At 38.4% G+C, this 24,649-nt stretch overlaps 1 protein-coding gene across 1 annotated transcript in view; it reads right to left on the minus strand.

The window, feature by feature from the left end:
• The window catches only part of LOC128657846 (pecanex-like protein 2), a 629,457-nt gene that overhangs the window by 56,559 nt on the left and 548,249 nt on the right, over positions 1-24,649 (minus strand). The window contains 1 exon segment of the mRNA XM_053712268.1: positions 7,381-7,525. Coding sequence (XP_053568243.1) covers positions 7,381-7,525 — 145 coding nt within the window.

Genomic DNA, 24,649 nt, shown 5'->3' on the forward strand with positions numbered 1-24,649 from the left:
GACTGGAATGTCCCTTTAAGTGACTGAAGCAAATACGTAGTATAAAATACACAAATAGTTAACCCTGAAGGGAAGAAAAGGCATAATGTAAAACTGTTTTGTCCTCAATAGGTAAACAGTACAAACATAAATATAAGGTACTGTCAAATAGGAGCTGTAAAACTGCAAAAATACTAAAATGCTTACATAGCAAATAATACAGGACATGCTCTGAGCAGGCGGACAGGAATCGCCGGAAATCAACCCGATCGAATACGATCGGGTTGATTGACACCCCCCTGCTGGCGGCCGATTGGCCGCGAGTCAGCAGGGGGCGGCGTTGCACCAGCAGCTCTTGTGAGCTGCTGGTGCAATGTTAAATGCGGAGAGCGTATTGCTCTCCGCATTTAGCGAGGTCTTGTGGACCTGATCCGCAGTGTCGGATCAGGTCCGCAAGCCCTTTGATAAATTGGCCCCTGTGGGTTAAAAAACATTTGTACCCCAATTTAAAGCCAAGCTCTAATGATCAGAATGTCCTACCACCTCCACTGGTCCCGAGAGCTTTCCTATACACTGAGAATCAGGGCCGGTGCTAGGATTTTTGGCTACACAGGCGAGGATGCATTCTGTCGCCCCCTATCCCCAGTGTGTGTGCTTAGGCTATGCTCCTTGACCAGGGGCCTACTTTGATTGCAACAGACTAAGGAGGGGAATTTACATTTTGCCTTCATTTAGATACTATTGCCCACACAGGATTTTTTAGAGGGTAAAGCAAACTCCCTATTAAAGCACTACAAGTCTCCTTTCTTGAGCTTGTTGTTCTTTGATACTGCCATATCAATCTCACTGTGAGAGCTCAGTGCTCAGACCCACAGTGTATGTGCCAGGTAGCTTAGATTAGAAAGTTGCAAGCCGCCACTAGAAATTGGGTTGATTTCTGTCCGCGGCCTCAGAGCAGGCAGACAAGTTATGGAGAAGCGGCGGAAAGGCTCACCGGAAACAAGGGACATCAAGCTCCATACAGAGCTTGATAAATCGGCCCCTAAGTCTTGCAACAGGGAAGGTTTAAAGCAACAAGCAAGCGTTACAGTGTCATCAGGTGGTGTTGCGGTGGTGCTGGCTGGGGTAGGCACGGTATTTGATGTCACAGATTGCAGCATGGGTGCTGTGCTTTGAAATCCTTCAACAGAGTGAGTCAGGCAGTCTAGCTGTAACTGAGGAGTTTGATTTAAAACTTGCAGCCTGAAAGACTTTGGGAGCCAGCAAAATATCACAATCTATATTTTGTTTGCAATGATAGCCGCCCACAATGTCTTGATGACACTTAGTTTAATGATCTATATAATACTGCCCCTAGAATTACTGTCTATCATCTTAAAGAAATATTTCTGATGCTATTTCCAAAAACCAATATCCGTGAAAAAAATATATCATGTGTGACGATACATATGTCCCAATATTATGTCAGTTAACCTCTATTGGGATCTGTCGTGAAAAATATAAAGTGTCCCTGAACATAATATGTGTCACCTATTTAATTGTAAGTGGTACTATCTAATATTACTCTTAGTGAACAATGTTGCGATCAATAGTGTGTGTTGGACAATGGGTGGGAAAAATCTACCTTTAACAGTGGTCTGTATTCAAAAGAGGTTATTTAAAAATTGTTTGGATACATTTCTGTCTAGAAACAAAATTCATGGATATGATTGCTAGTATTAAATGGATCACCTTTTAGTGGGATCATTTAAGCTTAAAGGGACATTAAACCCAAATTTTTTCTTTCATAATTCAGACAGATAATACAATTTTAAACAACATTCCAATTTACTTCTATTATCTAATTTGCTTCATTCTTTAGATATCCTTTGTTAAAGAAATAGCAATGCCCACGGGCGAGCCAATCACAGTAGGCATCTATGTGCAGCCACCAATCAGAAGCTACTGAGCCTATCTAGATATTCTTTTCAGGAAAGAATATCAAGAGAATGAAGCAAATTTGATAATAGAAGTAAATTAGAAAGTTGTTTAAAATGGTATTCTCTATCTGAATCATGAAAGAATAAAAAATGGGTTTAATATCCCTTTAACTGCAGCTTTTTGTAAGTATGTTAGATTTGTATAAGTTGAACTCGATGGACTTCGGTCTTTTTTCAACCTCCTCTACTATGTTACAATGTTACAATTATTTTATTTTCTATCTGTGTCTTGGTACTATTTCAATATTTAATATTTTCATTTTTAATATTTTATTTAATATTGTTAAAATAAACGGTGATATAAAGGGAGATATAAAATTAGTGTTGTTTCTGGCAACATTACTTAGGTGATAAAAGTATGATTGGGTATCTATGTGGATTGGGAAGTGATGCTCCACTACATATCTAATGGGCCATTGTGGTCCCTAGTGTACTAGCCTACTGGCAATATATTAGAATTAGGAAACATTAAAAAGCTGCCATATGTATGTTTTCATTGAGTCCAGAGGGAAACAAGGATTTAAATGTATATATCCAATATGTTTCCCTCTGTCTCATTTTCAGAAGTCTATTTGTGCCAGTCTTTATAGGAACATCTTCCAATGGAGTAATCTTCATTTTAGCAATCTGTAATACCGTGGTGAAGTATATGGTGTCGAGACACACTTTGTTTTAGTGAGCCATTTCCAATGTTTCTGAAGTGCTCACTCCATCTCCTTTTTATTTTTCTGGAGGTGCGTCCCAAGTACTGGATCCAACATTTGCAGGAGATAACATAGATGACTTAACTGTTATTACAATTAAGATGTCCTGAAATTTTAGATCTCTCACTCGTTACTGTTGATGTTATATATTGTGTATTATGTGTGAGGTATTGACACATAAAGCACCTGGGATGATTAAATTTCAAGACTTCTTCTTTATGATACAGCCTATTTCTGGGAACTGGATTCTTAAGTACTTGTTTTGATAGGAGCACCTTACTGGGAGCTAGTTTTTGTTTAATTGTAGGTGCTCTTCTAAATGTGACTTTAGGTTATTGGTCTAAATTTTTATTAAGAATAGGATCCCTCAACAAGACTAGTCAGAGTTTTCTTATAAGTTTTTTAATAGCTTTATGGTTGGAATTGTATTGTGTGATGAAACTTGGTTTTCTGTTATCTTGTTTAATCTCAGTCCTTTTCTTTTTTTGTTCCATTATTTCAGTCCTATCTAGAGTTTTAGCTCTCTGATACCCTCTCTCTATAAGTTGTGGTGATAGCCTTTGTCATCTATTTTTGAGAATTGTACTCTGTTGGTCATAGGATTGTTCGGTGCAAATCCTTCTAAATTGACTGTATAGGACATTTATTTTCTAACTAATTAAATGGTTGCTGTAAAAATCTAAATTTTTTTGTTGTCTACTGGTTTGAAAAATGTGGATGACACAAAATTGGCCCTTTTGTCCCAAGTCAAGTTGACATCTAAGAAGTCAATTTGATCCTGTTGGATGTTGGAAGTGAATGTCCAAAAGTCATTCAAATGTTCCACAAAGGATTGTGCATTAGAGACATCCCCCTGCCACACAAATAAAAGGTTGTCTATGCATCTGCCATAGAACACCAGGTTTGACTCCCATCTAGAATTATAAATGTACAATTCTTAAAAATGAACCATGTACAGGTTTGCAAAGCTGGGAGCAAACCTGATGCCCATGGCAGTGCTTTTTATCTGCAAGAAAAATTTGTCCAAAAATTTTAAATAATTATGATGTAATATAAAATTGATAGTTTCCAATAGAAAAGACCTTTTGCATTTCTGTCATGTAAATGTCTCTCTCCAAGAAGTTTTTAATGCCATTAACCCCCTTATCGTGGAGTGGAATATTTGAATATAAAGATCCAACATCACATGTGACCCATATGTAATCCTGTTTTTTCTTTAGTTTTGACAACTTCAAAAGAACATCTATAGTGTCTTTATTGTAAGATTTCAACTGGATCACATGTTTCTGCAAGAATTCATCAATATATTTCAAAAGATGGTCGTTATGCTATTTATTCCAGCAATAAAAGGCCTTCCTGGGGGTTGGTAGCATTTTTGTGAATTTTTGGCAGGTGGTAATAAAAAGTGAAAAATGGTTGTTAAGGTGTTAAATCCTAAATTCAGATATTTCTCTAATTCTTTAGTGTATCCTTTAGTTGGATCTCCTTTTACTTTGACATAAAATGCTGTATCTAATAAGATACAATTCACTTCTTCTACATAGTCCTGATAGTTCTGTAGGACTATTGCTCCCCCTTTGTCCGTTTGTATATGTACATTTCATTACCTCAATAAAAAAAAATAAAAAAAATTTAGTTGTACTTAATGAAACAAACAAAAAAATGAATATTTCATAAATATGATTTAGTCATGTTTTCAGCTACTTGACTGCTCAATAACATTGTTAGCCTGTTCTATGGTGATGTACCACCTGGGTGCAGCTTCTTTTTAGCCCAGTAATGTTTTTTACAGAGTAGAACTTTTCATTAGTATATCATCAGTCTGATCCCGCCTTTTAGGGTCAGTCCAGTGCCAAAATACCAGGCAATTCCACTCTGAACAAGGAACATGACAACCCCAGATGATCGTTCCGGCCTTCATTGGGCTTCATCAGTGAGGTGTAGCCATATTCCTCTAAGCACACTAAGCAAGGAGTCCACGTCTGGTTGCCTCTTTTTCCCTTAGGGACACTAAATACATACAGAGAGAAGCACACTCACAGGAACAAACAACCAGCTCAATACTATTGTTAGCCTGTTCTACGGCGATTTACCACCTGGGTGCAGCTTCTTTTTAGCCCAGTAATGCTTTTCACAGAGTAACATAGTAACATAGTAGATAAGGTTGAAAAAAGACTGAAGTCCATCGAGTTCAACCTATACAAATCTAAAATACTTACAAAAAGCTCCAGTTAAGCTTAAATAACCCCATTAAAATGTGACCCATTTAATACTAGCAATCATATCCATGAATTTTGTTTATATACAGAAATTTATCCAGACTATTTTTAAATGTATCTATGGTATTGGCATTCACTACCTCCTTTGGTAATGAGTTCCACAATTTTATTGCTCTTACAGTGAAAAAACGTTTCCGTTGCAGGAGATTAAATCTCCTTTCCTCCAACCTTAAATTATGACCTCTTGTCAGAACCAATTTTCTTGGAATAAAAAGAGCTTTTGCCATCTCTGTATATGGGCCTTGAATATATTTATATAAAGTAATCATGTCACCTCTCAAGCGCCTTTTTTCTAAAGAGAACAGACCCAGTTTGGCTAGCCTCTCCTCATAGGTTAATTTCTCCAATCCCCTTATTAGCTTTGTGGCCCTTCTCTGAACTTTTTCTAGTTCTGCAATATCTTTTTTAGCAATCGGTCCCCAGAACTGCACTCTAAACTCAAGGTGAGGTCTTACCAGGGCTTTATATAATGACAGAATTATGCTTTCCTCCCTTGAATCAATGCCTCTTTTAATACATGCTAGTATCTTATTAGCCTTTGAAGCCGCTGCCCTGCATTGTGCACTCATCTTTAGCTTGTTATCTATTACTACTCCCAAATCCCTTTCCTCCTGTGTTTGGCTAAGTCTTGTCCCATTTAAAAAATACATAGCCTGCTTATTTTTACTTCCAAAATGTAGAACCTTACATTTTTCCGTATTAAATCTCATTTTCCATTCACTTGCCCATAGTTCTAATTTTAGCAAATCCCTTTGCAAAGAGAGTTCATCCTGCTCTGACCTAATGACCTTACTTAACTTAGTATCATCTGCAAAAATAGAGATGTCGCTATTTAATCCTTGCTCCAAGTCATTTATAAAAATATTAAAAAGAACAGGGCCCAGTACTGATCCCTGGGGGACGCCACTGATTACCTTTGTCCAATCTGAGTATGATCCATTTACTGCTACTCGTTGCTCCCTATCTTTTATCCAGTTATTTATCCATGAGCTAACATTTTCAGCTATTCCCAGTCCCTTAATTTTGTGCATTAATCTCTCATGTGGCACTGTATCAAATGCCTTTGCAAAATCTAAGTATATCACATCAACTGATTCCCCTTTATCTATATTTTTACTTACTTCCTCGTAGAATCTAATTAGATTAGTTTGACATGATCTATTTCTCCTAAAGCCATGCTGATTAGAACTCATAATCTTGTTTACACGAATATGATCATCAATATAATCCCTTATAATCCCTTCAAATATCTTCCCCACTATTGATGTCAGACTAACTGGTCTATAGCTTCCTGGATCATCCCTGCTTCCCTTTTTGAAGAGTGGCACCACATCAGCTTTACGCCAATCCTGGGGTACCATGCCTGAGGATAATGAGTCTTGAAAAATTAAGAGTAAAGGTTTGTCTATAACAGTGCTAAGTTCACTTAACACCCTTGGGTGTATTCCATCTGGGCCTGGAGTTTTATTTACCTTAATATTTTTTAGTTTTTTCCTGATATCCTCTAAACAAAACCCAGTTAGTGGTATGGACTGGCATGTTCTATTCTGTTCCAAAGTATCATTCAATGGTTCCTCTCTTGTGTATACTGAAGAAAAAAACTGGTTTAGTACCTCAGCCTTCTCCCTGTCATTATTTATCATGCTACCCTCCACACATTTTAATGTACCTATATTATCCTTCTTAGATTTTTTGCTATTTATGTACTTAAAGAACCTTTTAGGGTTAGACTTAGAATCCTTGGCAATTAATTTTTCATTTTCAATTTTGGCTAATTTGATTGCTTTTTTGCATGCTTTGTTACATTCCTTATAAATATTGTATGCTGAGTCTGTACTATTTTCTTTTAATAATTTAAATGCCCTACGTTTTTTCCTAATTTCTTTTAACACATTTTTATTTAGCCATAACGGCTTAGTTTTTTTATTTTTATTTTTATAACCATATGGTATGTATTGATATGTATATTTATTTAACACATTTTTAAATATTATCCATTTATCCTCTGTATTTTTATTTTATTGTCCCAATTTATATTATTTAATGATTTCCTTAAATCGTTGAAGGCATGTATATGTATGTATCTCTATGTTACAGCCCTTTTCCTAACACCTCAGACCTCATATCTTGGAGCCGTTATATATTTTATGCAATTTTTTTAATAATATTTTTATTAGACAGTGTTATTATGAGTTTAGTTATACTTTTAAATGTAATTTGATGTGTGTAGTGCAACTTTTTTTCAAGTGTAACAGTTGACCAGAGTTAACACATTTTAAATTCAAATGCACTAAGGCGAACATGTTTACTTTCTACTTGTAATTCACTCACTACTTCCGATGTGCACAATAAACCCCTTTTCGCTTGTGCACCACTCCTTACTAGCCTTAAATCAGTTTTAACGTAATGAGAAAATTAAAAGAAATTATATCAACTTACCTGATGAAGTTTTAAAGACATGCGAATTGCTGGGGCAATGACGGTGTGTAACAAGTCCATATCTGCAAATACCCATTCATCTCGAGTGGCTATTCGAAAATCACCTTTGAATAGCGCATGAAGTCCATAAAGAAAAGAATCTAGGCTGAAAGAATCAAACACATGATTACCAACAATGGTTGCTGCCTATAGTTTATAGTTTAGGTCATAAGGTTATAGAAAAGAAAATATAAGCATTACTTATAAGCAAAAGTGTAGAGGATAAAACTGTATGGAGAATCATGAGATATAGCAAAAGATCTTTTTTGCCGTGTACTAGCTTCCAAAATATTAATACAAGCTGAAAAATATATATTTCTAATATAAATACTAAAAGGGCTTCCCCTAAACTCGGTATACTCCTGTTATGATTAACTCTCACAGGGAACCTAATAATGCATTTTTTTTTCTAAACAAATATTTTCAGTGTTCTTCACAGAATATTTTCTACCCTGGGGGCCGAAGCTATGTGGAAGCTCTGTAATACTTTGTAATACTATAATCTGTTATTTATAAATGCTACTTAAGCAATCCAAAGCACAAATTAATTGCATAATTTAATAATAATAATTTTTGAAACAAATAAAAATTAATATTAGCTAATTTTAGTTTAAAATGCTCTTAAATGTTGTCCGTGTGTGTCATTTATTTAACTTTATTTTAAAATAGTCTTATAGTGTTACATACATGGAGGCCTATGTATCAAAGATCTTGCAGACCTGATCCGACAGTGCGGATCAGGTCCGCAAGACCTCGCTGAATGCTGAGAGCAATACGCTCTCCGTATTCAGCATTGCATCAGAAGCTCACAGGAGCTGCTGGTGCAACGCCGCCCCCTGCAGACTCGCGGCCAATCGTCCTCCAGCAGGGAGGTGTCAATCAACCCGATCGTACTCGATCGGGTTAAATTGAGGCGATTCCTGTCTGCCTGCTCAGAGCAGGCAGACAGGGTTATGGAGCAGCGGTCTTTAGACCGCTGCTTCATAACTGCTGTTTCTGGCGAGTCTGAAGACTCGCCAGAAACACGGGCCCAGAAGCTCCGTACGGAGCTTGATAAATGGGCCTCATGGTCCCAATGGAGTCGTGTAATTAATATTTTTTTATTATGCTACTTTCAATAATTGAAATATCAAGTGATCTAAATAACAAGCATTAATTATGTATAAGGTTAGACAATATAATGCGATTATGGTATCACATATACAGCAAATAGAATTTCAGTAGCTCTCATTCTATTGGCTGATTTTAACAGCCAATAGGATTTCAGTAGCTCTCATCTTATTGGCTGATTTGAATTTCCAAAATCAAATCAGCCAATAGGAATGCAAAGGACGCCATTTTGAATCGCGTTCCTTGCATTGAAGATTCAGTGTACGGCGGCAACCGTATAAAAAGGACGCTCCGCGCCGGATGTCTTCAGAATGGACCCGCTCCGCGCCGCCGGGATGAAGATAGTAGATGCCGCCTGGATAAGGATAGAAGATGCCGCCTGGATGAAGACTTCTTGCCGCCTGGATGAGGACTTCGCCGGCTGGATAAAGATAGAAGAGGCGGCCTGGATGAAGACTTCTCGCTGCCTGGATGAGGACTTCGCCGCCTAGATAAAGATCTTTCAAGCGGGACTTCAAAAACTGTGAGTGGATCTTCGAGGGTTAGTGATAGGTTTTTTAATTTTTTGGGGGGTGTTTTTTTTTTTTTAGTTTAGGGTTTGGGCTTTCGTAAAAGAGCTAAATGCCCTTTTAAGGACAATGCCCATACAAATGCCCTTTTCAGGGCAATGGGTAGCGTAGGTTTTTGATAGAGTTAGGTTTTTAATTTTGGGGGGTTGGTTGGGTGGTGGCTTTTACTGTTGGGGGGGTCTTTGTATTTTTTTTTTACAGGTAAAAGCTGTTTTACTTAGGGCAATGCCCTACAAAAGGCCTTTTTAAGGGCTATTGGTAGTTTATTGTAGGCTAGGTTTTTATTTTATTTTGGGTGGGCTTTTTTATTTTGATAGGGCTATTAGATTAGGTGTAATTCTTTTTTATTTTTTGTAATTTAGTGTTTGTTATTTTTTGTAATTTAGTCTTTTTTATTTTTTGTAATTAGATAGTTTGTAATTTTTATAGTAGTGTTAAGATTTTTTTAATGTGTATTTTAGTTTTATTTAATTGGTAGTTAGTTTAATATTAGTTAAATAGTTATTTTAGTTTAATTGTTAGTTTAAACTTAGTTTTTTTAATTTGACAGGTACGTTTTAATTTAATTTAAGATAGGGAAATTCTAATTTTAATATAAAGTTAGTGGGGCATTAGGTTTAGGGGTTACTAGTTTAAATTAGTTTATTGCGATGTGGGGGGCTTGCGGTTTAGGGGTTAATAGTTTAATTTAGTATATTTCGTTGTGGGGGCTTGCGGTTTAGGGGTCTATAGGTTTATTGTAGTGGCGGCGGTGTAGGGTTTATTAACTTTAGTATAGTGGGGGCGATGTGGGCGGATGGCAGATAAGGGGTTAATTATATTTAAATAGTGTTTGCAATGTGGGAGGGCAGCAGTTTAGGGTTTAATAACTTTATTATAGTGGCGACAATGTCGGGGAGCGGCGGAATAGGGGCTAATCATTTTTAATAGTGGTGGGACTGACGTTGCGTTACAGGCTAAAAGGCTTGAGGTACAGCTATACCGATAAGACTTGTAATGGCTGCGGTGCTGTTTTAACGCTGAAATTGCAATTTTTTCAGCGTTAAAAACTGGAACGCACAACTCGTAATCTAGCTGAAAGTATATTAACCCCTATATCCGCCATCAAACCTACATCGGAATTAATAATAAAAGTATTAACCCCGAAACCGACAAACCCCCCACAATGCAATATGTATAATTAAAATATTAACCCCTATATCCGCCGCATATATTTCGGTCGCAATATTTACTCCCATAAGCTAACATAGAAGCGCGTCGCAAATCGGTATAACATATTCAGCACAAAGAACTTACGTGGCGAAAATGGAGAAATTGTACAACATTTTAACCTTGCCACACAAAGGCAGCCGCAGCAAGCCTTGCTCTTAGTATGTGAGCACCGTAACTCCAATAACTGCCTGATAATATTAACTAACACCTAACACATGTGCAATATCTATCTACCTGTCAACCGCAATCCCCCACCGCAATAACTAATAAAGTATATTAACCCCTATATGCGCCATCAAACCCACATCGCAACTAATAATTAAAGTATTAACCCCTAAATCCGCCAACTCCAACATCGCAAACTACCTAATAAATGTATTAACCCCTAATCCGCCATTAACTAACATTGCAAAGTCCTTATTAAAACTATTAACCCCTAATTAGCCAAAACCCACAACGTAAATAACTAATTAAATTACTAAGCCCCCTAACCTAACACCCCCTAAATTAAACCCAATTACCTAAATTAATAATACGAAATTACAAACAAATAAAATGCGGCACTGTATATGCAATACCAAAATTGCATAAAAACCGACAGCGCCGGCTTTTGCGGGTGACGCCGCATATGTAATGGAGCCCCCGGTTTCTGCATATGGTATAATTAGGTAATCACCAAATAAATGAGTGCAACTTCTGCAACTCACTTCCTCTTTCGGTTTGTCACAATGGACTGATTCTCCCACTCACAAAGATGGTCACTCCCTTGACCTGATCTTTAGCTATCGATGCACTCTCTCAAACTTCACAAACTCTCCCTTTTCTCTTTCTGACCACCATCTTCTTACTTGCAACATATCATCCCTCCCTACAACTCTCCCTCCTTCTGCTCCTCACACCAAACTTCACAGAAGCATTATGTCATTAGATCAACAACAGCTTTCTAATTCCCTCAAACCTCTCCTTATAAATACATTTCTTCTATACAGTGATTGATCTGGAGCTTTGGCAGTAGCTCCTCATGCTTGCACTCCCATCACCAGTGCTGGAGGACATTATCCTTGTTTTGTACTCAAACCTCTCCTCTCATCCTTCTCCTCCTTTTCCTGCCCTGACCAATCTATCTGCCACTATAATTCCACCCTTACATCCGTCCTTGACAATCTCGTCCCTCTTACCATAGCTCGGAAATCAAACACTTATCCTCAGCCCTGGCATACTCCTCTGACACGATACCTATGCAGATGTTCCCGTACTTCTCAGCGGCACTGGAGAAAATCTAGGAGTTCAGCTGATTTTCAACATTACAAATTAACTTGAATTCCTACTACTCTGCCCATAATTTCCAAAAGCAACACTACTTCTCTACTCTTATCTCAAATCTTTCTTCAAACCCAAAACGTTTGTTCTCCACTTTCAATACTCTTCTCCACCCTCCCCCACCTCCTAACACAACTTCTCTGTCAGCTCAAGACTTTGCCAACCACTTCAATAACAAAATCGACTCCATCAGAAATGAAACCAGCTCTCAAAATAATTCCATTCTCTCACCCACTCAAATGCTCTCAATAAACCACAACCCACATAACCTTAAACTTAGCTCATTCTCCCCTGTTACTGAGGAAGAAGTTTCGGCACTTATACTGCGCTCTCACCTCACTAACTGTCCCCTTGACCCTATCCCCTCACAGCTACTCCCCTCCCTCTCTGCCACCCTTACCCCTATACTCACACACACTTTCAACCTCTCCCTCAGCACCGGTATATTTCCCTCATCGCTGAAACATGCACTGGTCACACCTATCCTCAAAAAACCTTTCCTTGATCCTACCTCCCCATCCAACCACTGGCCTATTTCCCTCCTCCCTCTTGCATCAAAGCTTCTCGAAAAACTAGCTTATGCACGCCTATCCCATTTCCTTACAATAAACTCCTTGACCCATTGCAATCTGGATTTCATCCCCATCACTCCACAGAGACAGCAATTGTTAAGATTACCAACGACCTACTTACAGCAAAATCAAAAGGCCACTTCTCTCTGCTTATCCTCCTTGATCTGTCCGCAGCCTTTGACACTGTTGACCACCCTCTTTTGCTCCAAACCCTCTAATCCATCGGCATCTGTGACACAGCCCTCTCGTGGCTCTCTTCCTACCTGTCAAACTGTACCTTTAGTTTAGCCTTCTCTGGGGCCTCCTCTGACCCGTCACCACTTTCTGTCGGAGTACCGCAAGGCTCTGTCCTTGGTCCCCTTCTCTTCTCAACCTACACGTCATCACTAGGTTCCCTAATAAAGTCCCATGGTTTACAATATCATTTGTATGCCGATGACAACCAAATCTACTTCTCTGCACCAGACCTATCTCCTTCCTTGCTAACCCGTGTCACTAACTGTCTTTCTCACATCTCTAACTGGATGTCCTCTCACTACCTCAAGCTAAATCTCTCCAAAACTGAGCTCCTTATTTCCCCCCCTTCTTCTAAACTCTCAACCCCCAATCTCTCTATAACTGTCGACAACTCCATCATTACCCCTACCCCTCATGCCCGATGTTTCGGGGTCACATGTGACTCAGATCTTTCATTCACTCCTCACATTCAGTCATTGGCTAAAGCCTGCCGCTTCCACCTTAAAAACATCTCTAAAATTAGACACTTCCTTACACAAGACACAACTAAGATTTTAATCCACTCTCTCATTCTTTCCCGCCTCGATTACTGCAACTCTGTCCTCTCTGGTCTCCCCACCTGCTGCCTAGCTCCTTTACAATCCATAATGAATGCCTCTGCCAGACTCATCTTCCTTACACATCACTCTTCATCTGCTGCACCTCTCTGCCAATCCCTTCACTGGCTTCCTCTTGCTTCTAGGATCAAACACAAAATTCTCATTCTAACATACAAAGCCCTCAACTGCACTGCTCCCCCCTATATCTCAGACCTTGTCTCCAGATACTCTCCCTCCCGTCCCCTTTGCTCTCCTCACGACCTCCTAATCTCCTTCTCTCTTGTCACCTCATCACACTCCCGTTTACAGGACTTCTCCAGACTAGCTCCCATCTTGTGGAACTCTCTGCCTCGCTCCACAAGACTCTCTTCTAGTTTTAAAAACTTCAAGTGCTCCCTAAAGACTATACTGTTCAGGGATGCATACAACCAATGCTAACCTTTCTTTATACCAGTTCCTCTCCTCCATTGCTATCCCCTGAACCCCCTTAGCATGTACGCCTAAGAGTCCAGCTGTTTGTAGATCAACTTATTAAGAGCTGACTACAACAGTGCAACTCTTGGCGGGTCCCTCTACCCATTTGATCCCTATAATTGTTTTGTTGTACTCCGCATTTGTTTATAGCGCTGCGGAATCTGTTGGCGCTCTACAAATAACCGATAATAATAATAATCATACAGTAACATTTTTTGCATATTCCAGTTTATGTACATCATGAAGTAGGACCCTTACAATAATCTTTATTATTAAGTGTCTGTCACCAAGCATATCAACAGAACAACAATAAAAAAAACACATGTATAACCCCAAAATAATATAACTGTCAAGGTTAGAACACAAAATTGCATATAAGTCAAACAATGTATAGTTTTAAACAATAGAATTACAAAATATGTCAAGTTCCCTATTTTAAAATGATATAACTACACTAAACCATCAAGGAAAAGCTCACTGCTTTAAAGGAAATGCTAATCTGCCCAATATTTTGTCATTTGAATTGATTTTTGACCTAGTAAGAGGAATAAATACTGTAAACCAGCTCCTATATCCCACACGACTCACTATAATAAAAAAAAATATAGTGACAGCAAATATCCCAACAGTGTTACCTGTATTGCAAAGGTGCCAGTGTTATGGTGAATTTATCTTAAAAAGACATGAAACATAAAAACATCATCTATGCTTACCTGATAAATTCAGTTATTTTATGGTGGCGAGTGTCCACGATCCATTACATATGGGATATACATTCCTACCAGGTGGAGTCAAAGTTTCCAAACCCCAAAAAGCCTATAAAACCACTCCCACCTCACACATACCTCAGTTTAAAGTGTAGCCAAGCAGTGAGGTGTAAGAGGGCATAAGAGCCAGGGAAAAAAGCTTGTGGACTCTCGTCACCATGAAATAAACAAATTTATCAGGTAAGCATAAATTATGTTTTCTTTCATATAGGTGTTGAGAGTCCATGATCCGTTACATATGGGAACTAATTCCCAAGCTGTGGAAGTCCACGAGTAACAATAAAGGGAGGGATTGAAAAAACAGCTTTTTTCGCTGAGAAATTAAATCCATAACCCAAAAGAAATATATATCTCTTATGACAAACTCAAAATATAGGCACAATACTCAAACTGAGATAACTGCCTGAAGGACCTTTCTACCAAAGGCTGCTTCAAGGGAAGCAAAAACATCAAAATGGTAAAATGTAGTAAAGGTATACAAAGAAGTGGCTGCCTTGCAAATTTGATCAACTGAAGCCTCATTCTTGAAAGCTCAAGATGTGGCAACTGATCTGGTAGAATGAGCTGTAATTCACTGCAGCAGAGGCTGTCCTGCCTCCAAATAAGCTCTGTGAATCAAAAGTTTTAACCAAGAGGCTAAAGAAATAGCAGAGGCCTTCTGGAAACAGCTTTAGGTAAAAATGAAATAGTAGTTAGCAAAACAGCCTTGTCCTGATGGAATATCAAGGTGACTCACAGGAGAGATCAGGCAGTTCAGAAACTATTTTAGAAGAAGAGATGGCTAAAAGAAACAACACTTTCAATGAAAGTAGTTTAACATTCAATTTATACATGGAGGCCCATTTATCAAGCTCCGAATGGAGCTTGAGGGCCCGTGTTTCTGGTGAGTCTTCAGACTCACCAGAAACAGCAGCTATGAAGCAGCGGTCTAAAGACCGCTGCTCCATAACCCTGTCCGCATGCTCTAATGAGGCGGACAGAGATCACCACAACTCAACCCGATCAAGTACGATCGGGTCGATTGACACCCCCTGCTGGTGGCCGACAGATCAGGTCCGACAGACATTTGATAAATAGGCCTCATAGACTCAAAAAGAGGAGCCTGCAAAACGCTTATCACTAGGTTAAGACTCCAAGGAGGAGAAATAGGCCTAATAAAAAGTTTGATTCAGACATAAGCCTCAACAAAACAATTATTATCAGGAAGATTATCAATCTTCCTATGAAATAATACAGAAAGAGCAGACATTTGTCATTTCAAGGAACTGGCAGATAAACACTTATCTAAACAATCCTGCAAAAACTGAATAATCTTAGGAATTGTAACAGAATGTTAATAAAAATCATGGTTGATAGACCAAGAAATATAAGTATTCCAAACTCTGTGATACATTTTCCTAGAACAGGTTTGCGAGCCGGAATCAAAGTATTATTACTTTGATTCCAGCTCGCAAACCTGTTTAACCAGCTGCCCGCCGTGGCCTCTTCCTCTAAGGCCAGACCTTCTATCTCAAGGTCCCTTTTTCCATCCAGATCTAAAGTCACTAAACTTTATGGCATGGAAATTGAACGCTCAGTCATAGAGGATTCTCAGATTCTGTGATTATTCACAGAATCTGAGAATCCTCTATGACTGAGCGTTCAATTTCCTGATCCTACTTTCCAAAATGATTTCAAGATAAAACTGGAACAGTCATTTGTAGCAGACTGGAAGGACCAAGGAACTGCAAGAGCATCTACTACCTCTGCTGCCTGAGGATCCCTGTACCTTGCAAGGTCCTGGGAAGTTTGTTGTTCAAATGAGAGGCAATCAGATTTATTTCTAAAAGGCCCCATAAATCCACAATTAGATAGAACACATACTGAAGAGACAATTCCCTTGGATGTAGAGACTGACGACTGAGAAAGTCTGCCTCCCAGTTGTCCACTCCTGGGATGTGAATTGCAGTAAGCAGGCAAGAATTGGCTTCCACCAAAGAGAGTATTTGAGACACTTCTATCATAGCCAGGGAACTGTGAGTTCCCCTTTGATGATTGGCATAAGCTGTCAATCATGAAACAGATTTTCTGTCTGAAAATGGAAATAGGGCTCCCTTTTAAAGAGGCCAAGCCTGAAGGGCCTTAAAATGCATGGAGGTCTAACCTATTGATTGGTAACCTCCCCTCCTGGGGATTCAAAGCCCCCTGTGATGTCAGAGACCCCCAAACAGCTTCCCAACCTGAAATACTTGCATCTGTGGTAGTCACAGACCAGGTAGGACGAGCAAAAGATCCCCCTGAATAATAGACTGGTGATTCAGCCACCAAGTTAGGGATAGGTGTGTGCTGGAATCTAAGAATATTACTTAGGATATCTGAATATAATCCCTGCACCATTAATGCCCCTTACAAAGCTGAAGAGGCCTCATATGAAATCGAGCAAATTGGATTGCATTCAAAACTACAATCATGAGGCCTAATACTTCCATACACAAAGCAAATGAAGGATATTAAATTTCCTTCTTAGCTGATGAGAGTCCATAGCTTCAACATTTCAGCCTATCAGGAGGAGGTCAATAACCCTCACAGAGCTTTAGTCCCTCCCACCTCCTCTCCTCCAGCTTGTTATTAGCCTCTGAGGAGAGAGGTTATAGATTTCAGATGTGCTCTACTATCAAGAGTTTATTGTTTTTTTTCATATGATTTGTGGGCTCAGACCTGACTTGGGACCCAGGACTATTGCCGTAAGTTTGAACTCATTCTCAACAAGTGTTCTTTTGACCTGATAGCGCTGACAGTCGAGTACCTCCAAAAAGATCTGAACAGCCTGAAGGACTCTATTGCTAAGTTGCCTCTGAGGATTTCGATAAATTAATGACAAGCAATTAAGAATTGTTGTCTGAAATGAGAAAAACCATTGAAGAGAGAAAGAGGTTAAAATTTCAGAGACACGGAAGACTACTCCTCCAATAGGGTATACCTTTGGGTGTATGACCTGCAGGGCAAAGAGCGTGACACCACGTCCGGTTCACGCAGGAAACAGTACCGGCGGGGTGTGGCTTCAGGCAGCACCTCAGATTCCTCAGTGGATTTTTCACGTGGAGAAGGAGAAGACAGTCCAGGCGGCGGGGCCGGAAACACCGTAATTTCCACCAAGGGTATTCAGGTAACACAGAAAACCGGCAAACTGACAACAAACAGAATTACCAGATCACGCAACAAAGTATAGTTGTTAATATATCGGACTGTCCTTTAAATGAGAGAGAGTCCGCGATTCTACAAAAAGGCCTTTCCTTTTGCCCCTACAGTGACTGTAACTTTTTCAATCTTAGAAAGGACGTATACCGATTTTTCACAATATAAGATTGAAATTTTGGCACAGTAATCGGATGGACATTTTTTCTAATAAGGACTTAAGTAAAAAGAGCTCACCATCTTTATCTGACAATTTGAAGGGTAAGATAATCTGTGATAATAGCAGTACTAATACTATGTCATCTACATGTAAATCAATTAGTATTAAAAAATTATTTTTTTTTAATAAAAGTTATTTTTATCCATCTAACACCCATCATAGTATAGAAACGTTTGAACAACTAGTTTTGTCAGATTTAGATAAATTACAATCTAGAGTACGCCATCACAAATTGAATAAACAGCCAAAATTGGTTAATTTTACATCTGCTGATTAGTTGGCCCTTAAAAACTCTCTCTAAAAGCTCTAAAAACTAATGATAAATTGATTTTGAAGCCTGCTGAGAAGAGCGGGGCTACAGTTATTTTGAATAAGACTGATTACAAAAATGAAATACGTCAACAGTTAAATATTGATAATGTATATATGGAGATTCAAGGTAACCCTGTTGTTAAAATTAGTAGGGAGATACAGATGACTATTAAGTTTGCATTGAATAATGTTGATGAAAAAACAGCTACATTTTTGACAGTAAAGGATCCCATCACTCCTGTTCTTAACATCTTGCCCAAAATTCATGAGTCCTTTACTGATCCACTAGGACGTTCTATTGTAGCGGGGACTAATTCTATTTTTTCCAATATCTCCATATTTTTGGATAAGATATTGAGACCCCTGGTGGAGCAGTCAAGTACATTTGTGAGGGACACTAATGATTTTCTATTGAAACTTAATGACTTACAGCTTCAGACTGATACATTTATTCTTTTCAGTCTTGATGTTGCAAGCCTGTATACATCAATTACACATCTTAGTGGATTAGGGGCTGTGCAACATGTTTTGTTATCAGCTGGTATCCATTCAAGAGCACAGATTTTTTTTATTATGCAATTATTGGAGATTATCTTGCATAATAATTATTTTCTGTTTGAGGATTGTTTTATTTACAGTTACAGGGCGCAGCCATGGCTCCAACGTCGCCCCTAATTATGCCAATATTTTTATGAATTCATTTGAGGAGAGATTTGTTTTTGAAAATCCGCTGTTTCATCAGTATGGCGCCACTTGGTGGCACTATATTGACGATATCTTTGGAATATGGCTGGGCGACGTTGGAGACCTTGAGCTGTTCATTTCAGAGTTGAACAATTCTACATTTAATATTAAATTTAAGTTATCCTATAGTGAGGTAATAATTGATTTTTTAGATGTGACAATTTTCAAAGATGGATATGGTTTCAAGACTGACATTTTCAGAAAGGATACCGATAGGAATAATTTATTGTTTTTCAATAGTGCCCACCATCCTTCTCTTATTAAATCACTGCCCACAAGTCAGATGTTGCATGTTAAATGAATTGTAACTGAGGAATCTAAAGTTCCAATCAGACTCTCTGAAATGGGGCAAACATTTTTGGAAAGGGGGTACTCATGTGATGTTCATTTCAGAGTTGAACAATTCTACATTTAATATTAAGTTTAAGTTATCCTATCTTGAGGTAAGAATTGATTTTTTAGATGTGACAATTTTCAAAGATGGATATGGTTTCAAGACTGACATTTTCAGAAAGGATACCGATAGGAATAATTCATTGTTTTTCAATAGTGCCCACCATCCTTCTCTTATTAAATCACTGCCCAAGAGTCAGATGTTGCATGTTAAAACGCATTAACTGAGGAATCTCCTTGTTCCTTTTTTAATGGTTGTATTACCTCAATGGATACCTCTCTTATCTCTGTAATCTGTGAACTTTCCCTGTGTTTTTTGCCTGAATGACAAATAGCTCAAATGTCCATAGATACCCACTCCCTTAACTTTTTGCAGGCCAATCTGACACTAATATATCTCTCTCCCTCAGCTGAATTTAAAGTATATTTGCCACAGTCTTTAAAGAAAATTCACAGTCCAACATACTTCAGCTGCCCCACAGCCCTCTGCAACCAGGTAGCCTCTGGAAGATAGTTATCTCATTATATTCTACCATGTTAATACTAATGTGTGTGTTGTAATATGTATTGGCTATTATTTCTATTCTTTATTTTAAATGCATATTGGAGCATATTGATGGACCATATATCTTGCTTGTTCCTTCTTTAATGGTTTTATTTCCCTCAATGGATACCTCTCTTATCTCTGTAATTTGTGAACTTTCCCTGTGTTTTTTGCCTGAATGACCCATAGCTCAAATGTCCATAGATACCACCTCCCTTAACTTTTTTTGCAGGTCAATCTGACACTAATATATCTCTCTCCCTCAGCTGAATTTAAAGTATATTTGCCACAATCTTTAAAGAAAATTCACAGACCAACATACTTCAGCTGCCCCACAGCCTTCTGCAACCAGTCTGGACCTGATTAAATCCCAGCAATGCTGTTGAAGCTCAGTGCGCCAGCAATTGCTAAACCTGTCACAACCCTAATTAACGAATCCTTGATGTCTGGATACATACCCAAACTTTGGAAAACTGCAAGAGTAGTGCCTATTCATAAAAGTGGGGAGTTAGCCTTGGTTTCTAACTATCGCCCTATATCATTGCTCCCAGTATTGTCAAAAATCTTAGAAAAATGCATCCATACGCAATAATGCGAGAATTACCAACAATCTAACTATCAGACCCCTGATCAATCAGGTTTTCGCACAAATCACTCCACTACAACTGCCCTCCTAAAAGTTTGCAACAACATCCAAACTTGCATGGAACAAGGAGACCTAACTGGAGCTATTTTCCTTGATTTTGCAAAAGCCTTTGACACAGTAGACCACAACATACTACTGCTCAAACTAAAAAACTCTGGTATTGCTGATCGTCTGTTAACCTGGTTTCGATCATATGTATCGGATCGATCACAATATGGGGGGTAGTTATCGCCGCCGCAGACTTGAATACGTTCGCCTAAGTTATCAAAAAAGCTGTCAAAAAGCCGCGCACCAAGTACGGGGCGATGAGCAGCGGATTGTGATAGTTATCACTCATCCGATCTCGCTGCTCTTCGGCTTTTTGACAGCTTTATTGACAAGCTGTCACTAAGCACCCACACTAACTACACTGTTCTACCCCCTAAACCGGCGCCCCCGGAGCCCCCTGCAACTAAATAAAGTTAGTAACCCCTAAACCGCCGCTCCTAGACCCCGCCGCAACTCTTATAAATGTATTAACCCCTAAACCGCCACTCTCGGACACCGCCGCCACCTACATTATACCTAGTAACCCCTATCCTGCCCCCCTATACCGCCGCCACCTATAATTAAGTTATTAACCCCTATCCTGCCGATCCCGGACCCCACCGCAACTAAATAAATAGTTTAACCCCTAAACCGCCGCTCCCGGACCCCGCCGCCACCTATCTTAAACGTATTAACCCCTAATCTGCCCCCCCTACACGTCACCACCTATAATACATTTATTAACCCCTATCCTGCCCCCCCTACACCGTCGCCACCTATAATACATTTATTAACCCCTAAACCTAAGTCTAGCACTAACCCTAACACCCCCCTAACTTAAATAATAATTATATACATCTAAATAAATTTAACTCTTATTAACTAAATTATTCCTATTTAAAACTAAATACTTACCTTTAAAATAAACCCTAATATAGCTACAATATAAATAATAATTACATTGTAGCTATTTTAGGATTTATTTTTATTTTCCAGGCATCTTTCAATTTGTTTTAACTAGGCACAATAGCTATTAAATAGTTATTAACTATTTAATAGCTACCTAGATAAAATAAAGAGAAATTTACCTGTAAAATAAAAACTAACCTAAGTTACAATTACACCTAACACTACACTATACTTTAATAAATTATTCCTATTTAAATGAAATACTTACCTGTAAAATAAACTCTAAGATAGCTACAATATAATTAATAATTACATTGTAGCTATTTTAGGATTTATATTTATTTTACAGGTAACTTTGTATTTATTTTAGCTAGTTAGAATAGTTATTAAATAGTTATTAACTATTTAATAACTACCTAGCTAAAAGAAATACAAAATTACCTGTAAAATAAATCCTAACCTAAGTTACAATTAAACCTAACACTACACTATCATTAAATTAATTAAATAAATTAGCTACAAATAACTACAATTAAATTCAATTAAATAAACTAACTAAAGTACAAAAAATAAAAAAAGCTAAGTTACAAAAAAATAAAAAAAATAAGTTACAAACATTTAAAAAATATTACAACAATTTTAAGCTACTTACACCTAATCTAAGACCCATAATAAAATAACAAAGCCCCCCAAAATAAAAAAATGCCCTACCCTATTCTAAATTAAAAAGTTACTAGCTCTTTTACCTTACCAGCCCTTAAAAGGGCCTTTTGCGGGGCATGCCCCAAAGAATTCTGCTCTTTTGCCTGTAAAATAAAAATACAACCCCCCCAACATTAAAACCCACCACCCACATACCCCTAATCTAACCCAAACCCCCCTTAAATAAACCTAACACTACCCCCCTGAAGATCATCCTACCTTGAGTCGTCTTCAGCCAGCCGACCACCGATGGAACCGAAGAGGAGATCCGGAGCGGCAGAAGTCATCATCCAAGGGGCGCTGAAGAAGTCTTCCATCCGATGAAGTCATCATCCAGGCGGCGCTGAAGAAGTCTTCCATCCGATAGAAGTCTTCATCCAGGCGGCGTCTTCAATCTTCATCCATCCGGAGCGGAGCCATCTTCAGACGAGCTGAGGCGGAGCCATACTCTTCTTCCCAACGACTAACGATGAATGAAGGTTCCTTTAAGGGACGTCATCCAAGCTTCATACAAGTAAACCAGTTAAGCAGAGAATTTATCATAACAAAAGCTTACTTTCTTTGGTGTACTTCTTGTGTTTTGTTTCTTGGAAATCCTTTAAAATTCCCAGAATACTTCAGTTCCTTCAGGATGGATTAGATAAGGGCCTAGCTCTCTAAAGGTTTAGAAATCTAATTAACTGTTTTGTTTCATAAAAAGTTGGCTAAGTTGTCAGGTGTTCAAACTTTTGTTCAAGCACTGGTGAGAATTTGTCCTGTTGATAGACCAATTTCTCTTCCTTGGAACCTGAACTTTGTTCTCTCTGTTCTGCAAGGTTCTCATTTTGAACCTATGCATAATTTAGACTTTAAAATGTTGTCCAGGAAGGTTCTTTTCTTTCTGTGGACCAAATATGATTTTCTTCCAAAGGTTGCATCTTCTGAAATTATTAATCAGGAAATAGTTGTTCCTTCTCTGTGACCAAAGCCTTCTAATTTATGGAAAGATTATGTCACAACCTAGATGTTGTCAGAGTTTTAAAGTTCTATATTCAGGCTACTAAAGACATTAGACAAATTTCCAGTTTTTTTTTTTTGGTTTTGTTTTGTCCACTACTCTGGTCCTAGGAAGGGTCAGAAAGCTATGTCATTCTGGCTCAAGCAGATTTGTAAGGATTACTCTTTTGCAGTAAATCCACCGAAGAGATAATCTTGTGGAGTGCCACAAGATAAGTATCTACTTCCTGGGCTTTTAAGGATGATATCTCCTTAGAACAGATTTGCAAGGCGGCAACTTGGTCGTCCCTTCACACTTTTTCCAAATTTTATCATTTTACATTTATGCTTCTTCTGGTGCAGTTTTTGGCAGGAAAGTTCTTCAGTCGCAAATAGGAATTCCTTCTTTTTGTCCCACCCATTAACATGGACTCTCAGCTTGGGTATTGTATCCCACATTTTATGAAACTATGGACTCTCATCAGCTTAGAAGGAAAAGATAATTTATACTTACTGATTTATACTTATACTCGTGCTGATGAGAGTCCATAGCACACACACTATTTTTGTATATGGGTGACAGTTCTCATTTGCACCCTTAACCCTGCTTTCTGTCTTTCTTACTTTTTTTTTTTTGTCTCTCTCTACTCGGCTATACGTAACCTGGAGAGGGAGAGGAGTGGGGAGGGGCTAAAGCTTTGTGAGGGTTATTGACCTAACTATCTGATGCAATGCTTAGTGCTGTTTACAATAATTTCTCATGTGATGTGAGACTTATTGGTTTGTTTTTCCTTTAGCAACTTGCTTATCTACTCAAGCTAAATATGCTCTCTTGTTACATAAAAGTTTACTTAGAGATAATGGCAGACAAGTGCTATTTTGAATTCAGTATTAGAGGTTTATTCTGCAATGAGTCTTTCTTTGTATCATTTCTATCAAGCTTTTAAAGGATCTATCTATTGAGAGTTTTACACATCTGCTTAGTTGATGACTGCTGAATTAGGCTGCCTGCTTTTCCTATCCAATCTGTTGACATCAAAATATTTATCTTACTGTTTGTCTTTCTTAAGCAGATTGTAGACATTAAAATATCTCTTATCTACATATGTCCTCTATAGAGGGGTGAAATATGTGTTTGTTACTGTGGATAGTTATAGAGCTGATGATGGCTTTACCTACACAGCTCTTAGACATTACCACACTGCGCTGTGAATTTGCTTTTGATACTTATCTACACAACCAATAGTACAAACAACCCTCCTAATACGTGAAAAGTGAAATTCACTAATATTTCGAGATTGTTACATAGTATGTTAATTATTTTATGGCATTCTCATGTTACCACATTTATGCAAACTAAACAAAAATGGGTCCAAAAGTGGCCCTGTTTATATGTTCCCCAATCTTCATCCCCTTCTTAACATATATAGGGGTGGTCCAAGAGTGGTCTTCTATTTTGGGGCATGTTTGTCATGAATTGGATCTGCTCATTGCCGTGTCGCCGCGGCTCACAGATCCCCTCTGTATCACGTCACGTTGCCTAGCAACGTGACGCGGTATCTGGCTCTCCTCCTGACGTCAGAGTCTCCCTGCCTTCAAATCTCGGCGGGAGATCTGAATTGGCGCCCGTTTGTTTTTCTCTTTCCTACCTCCCGGACCGGACCTGTGTGAGTAATTCTTTTATGTCTCCCTTGCCTGAATCCTTGCCTGAATATTCTCTGCCA

Source organism: Bombina bombina, chromosome 4, assembly GCF_027579735.1.
Source record: "Bombina bombina isolate aBomBom1 chromosome 4, aBomBom1.pri, whole genome shotgun sequence".
Taxonomy (NCBI): domain Eukaryota; kingdom Metazoa; phylum Chordata; class Amphibia; order Anura; family Bombinatoridae; genus Bombina; species Bombina bombina.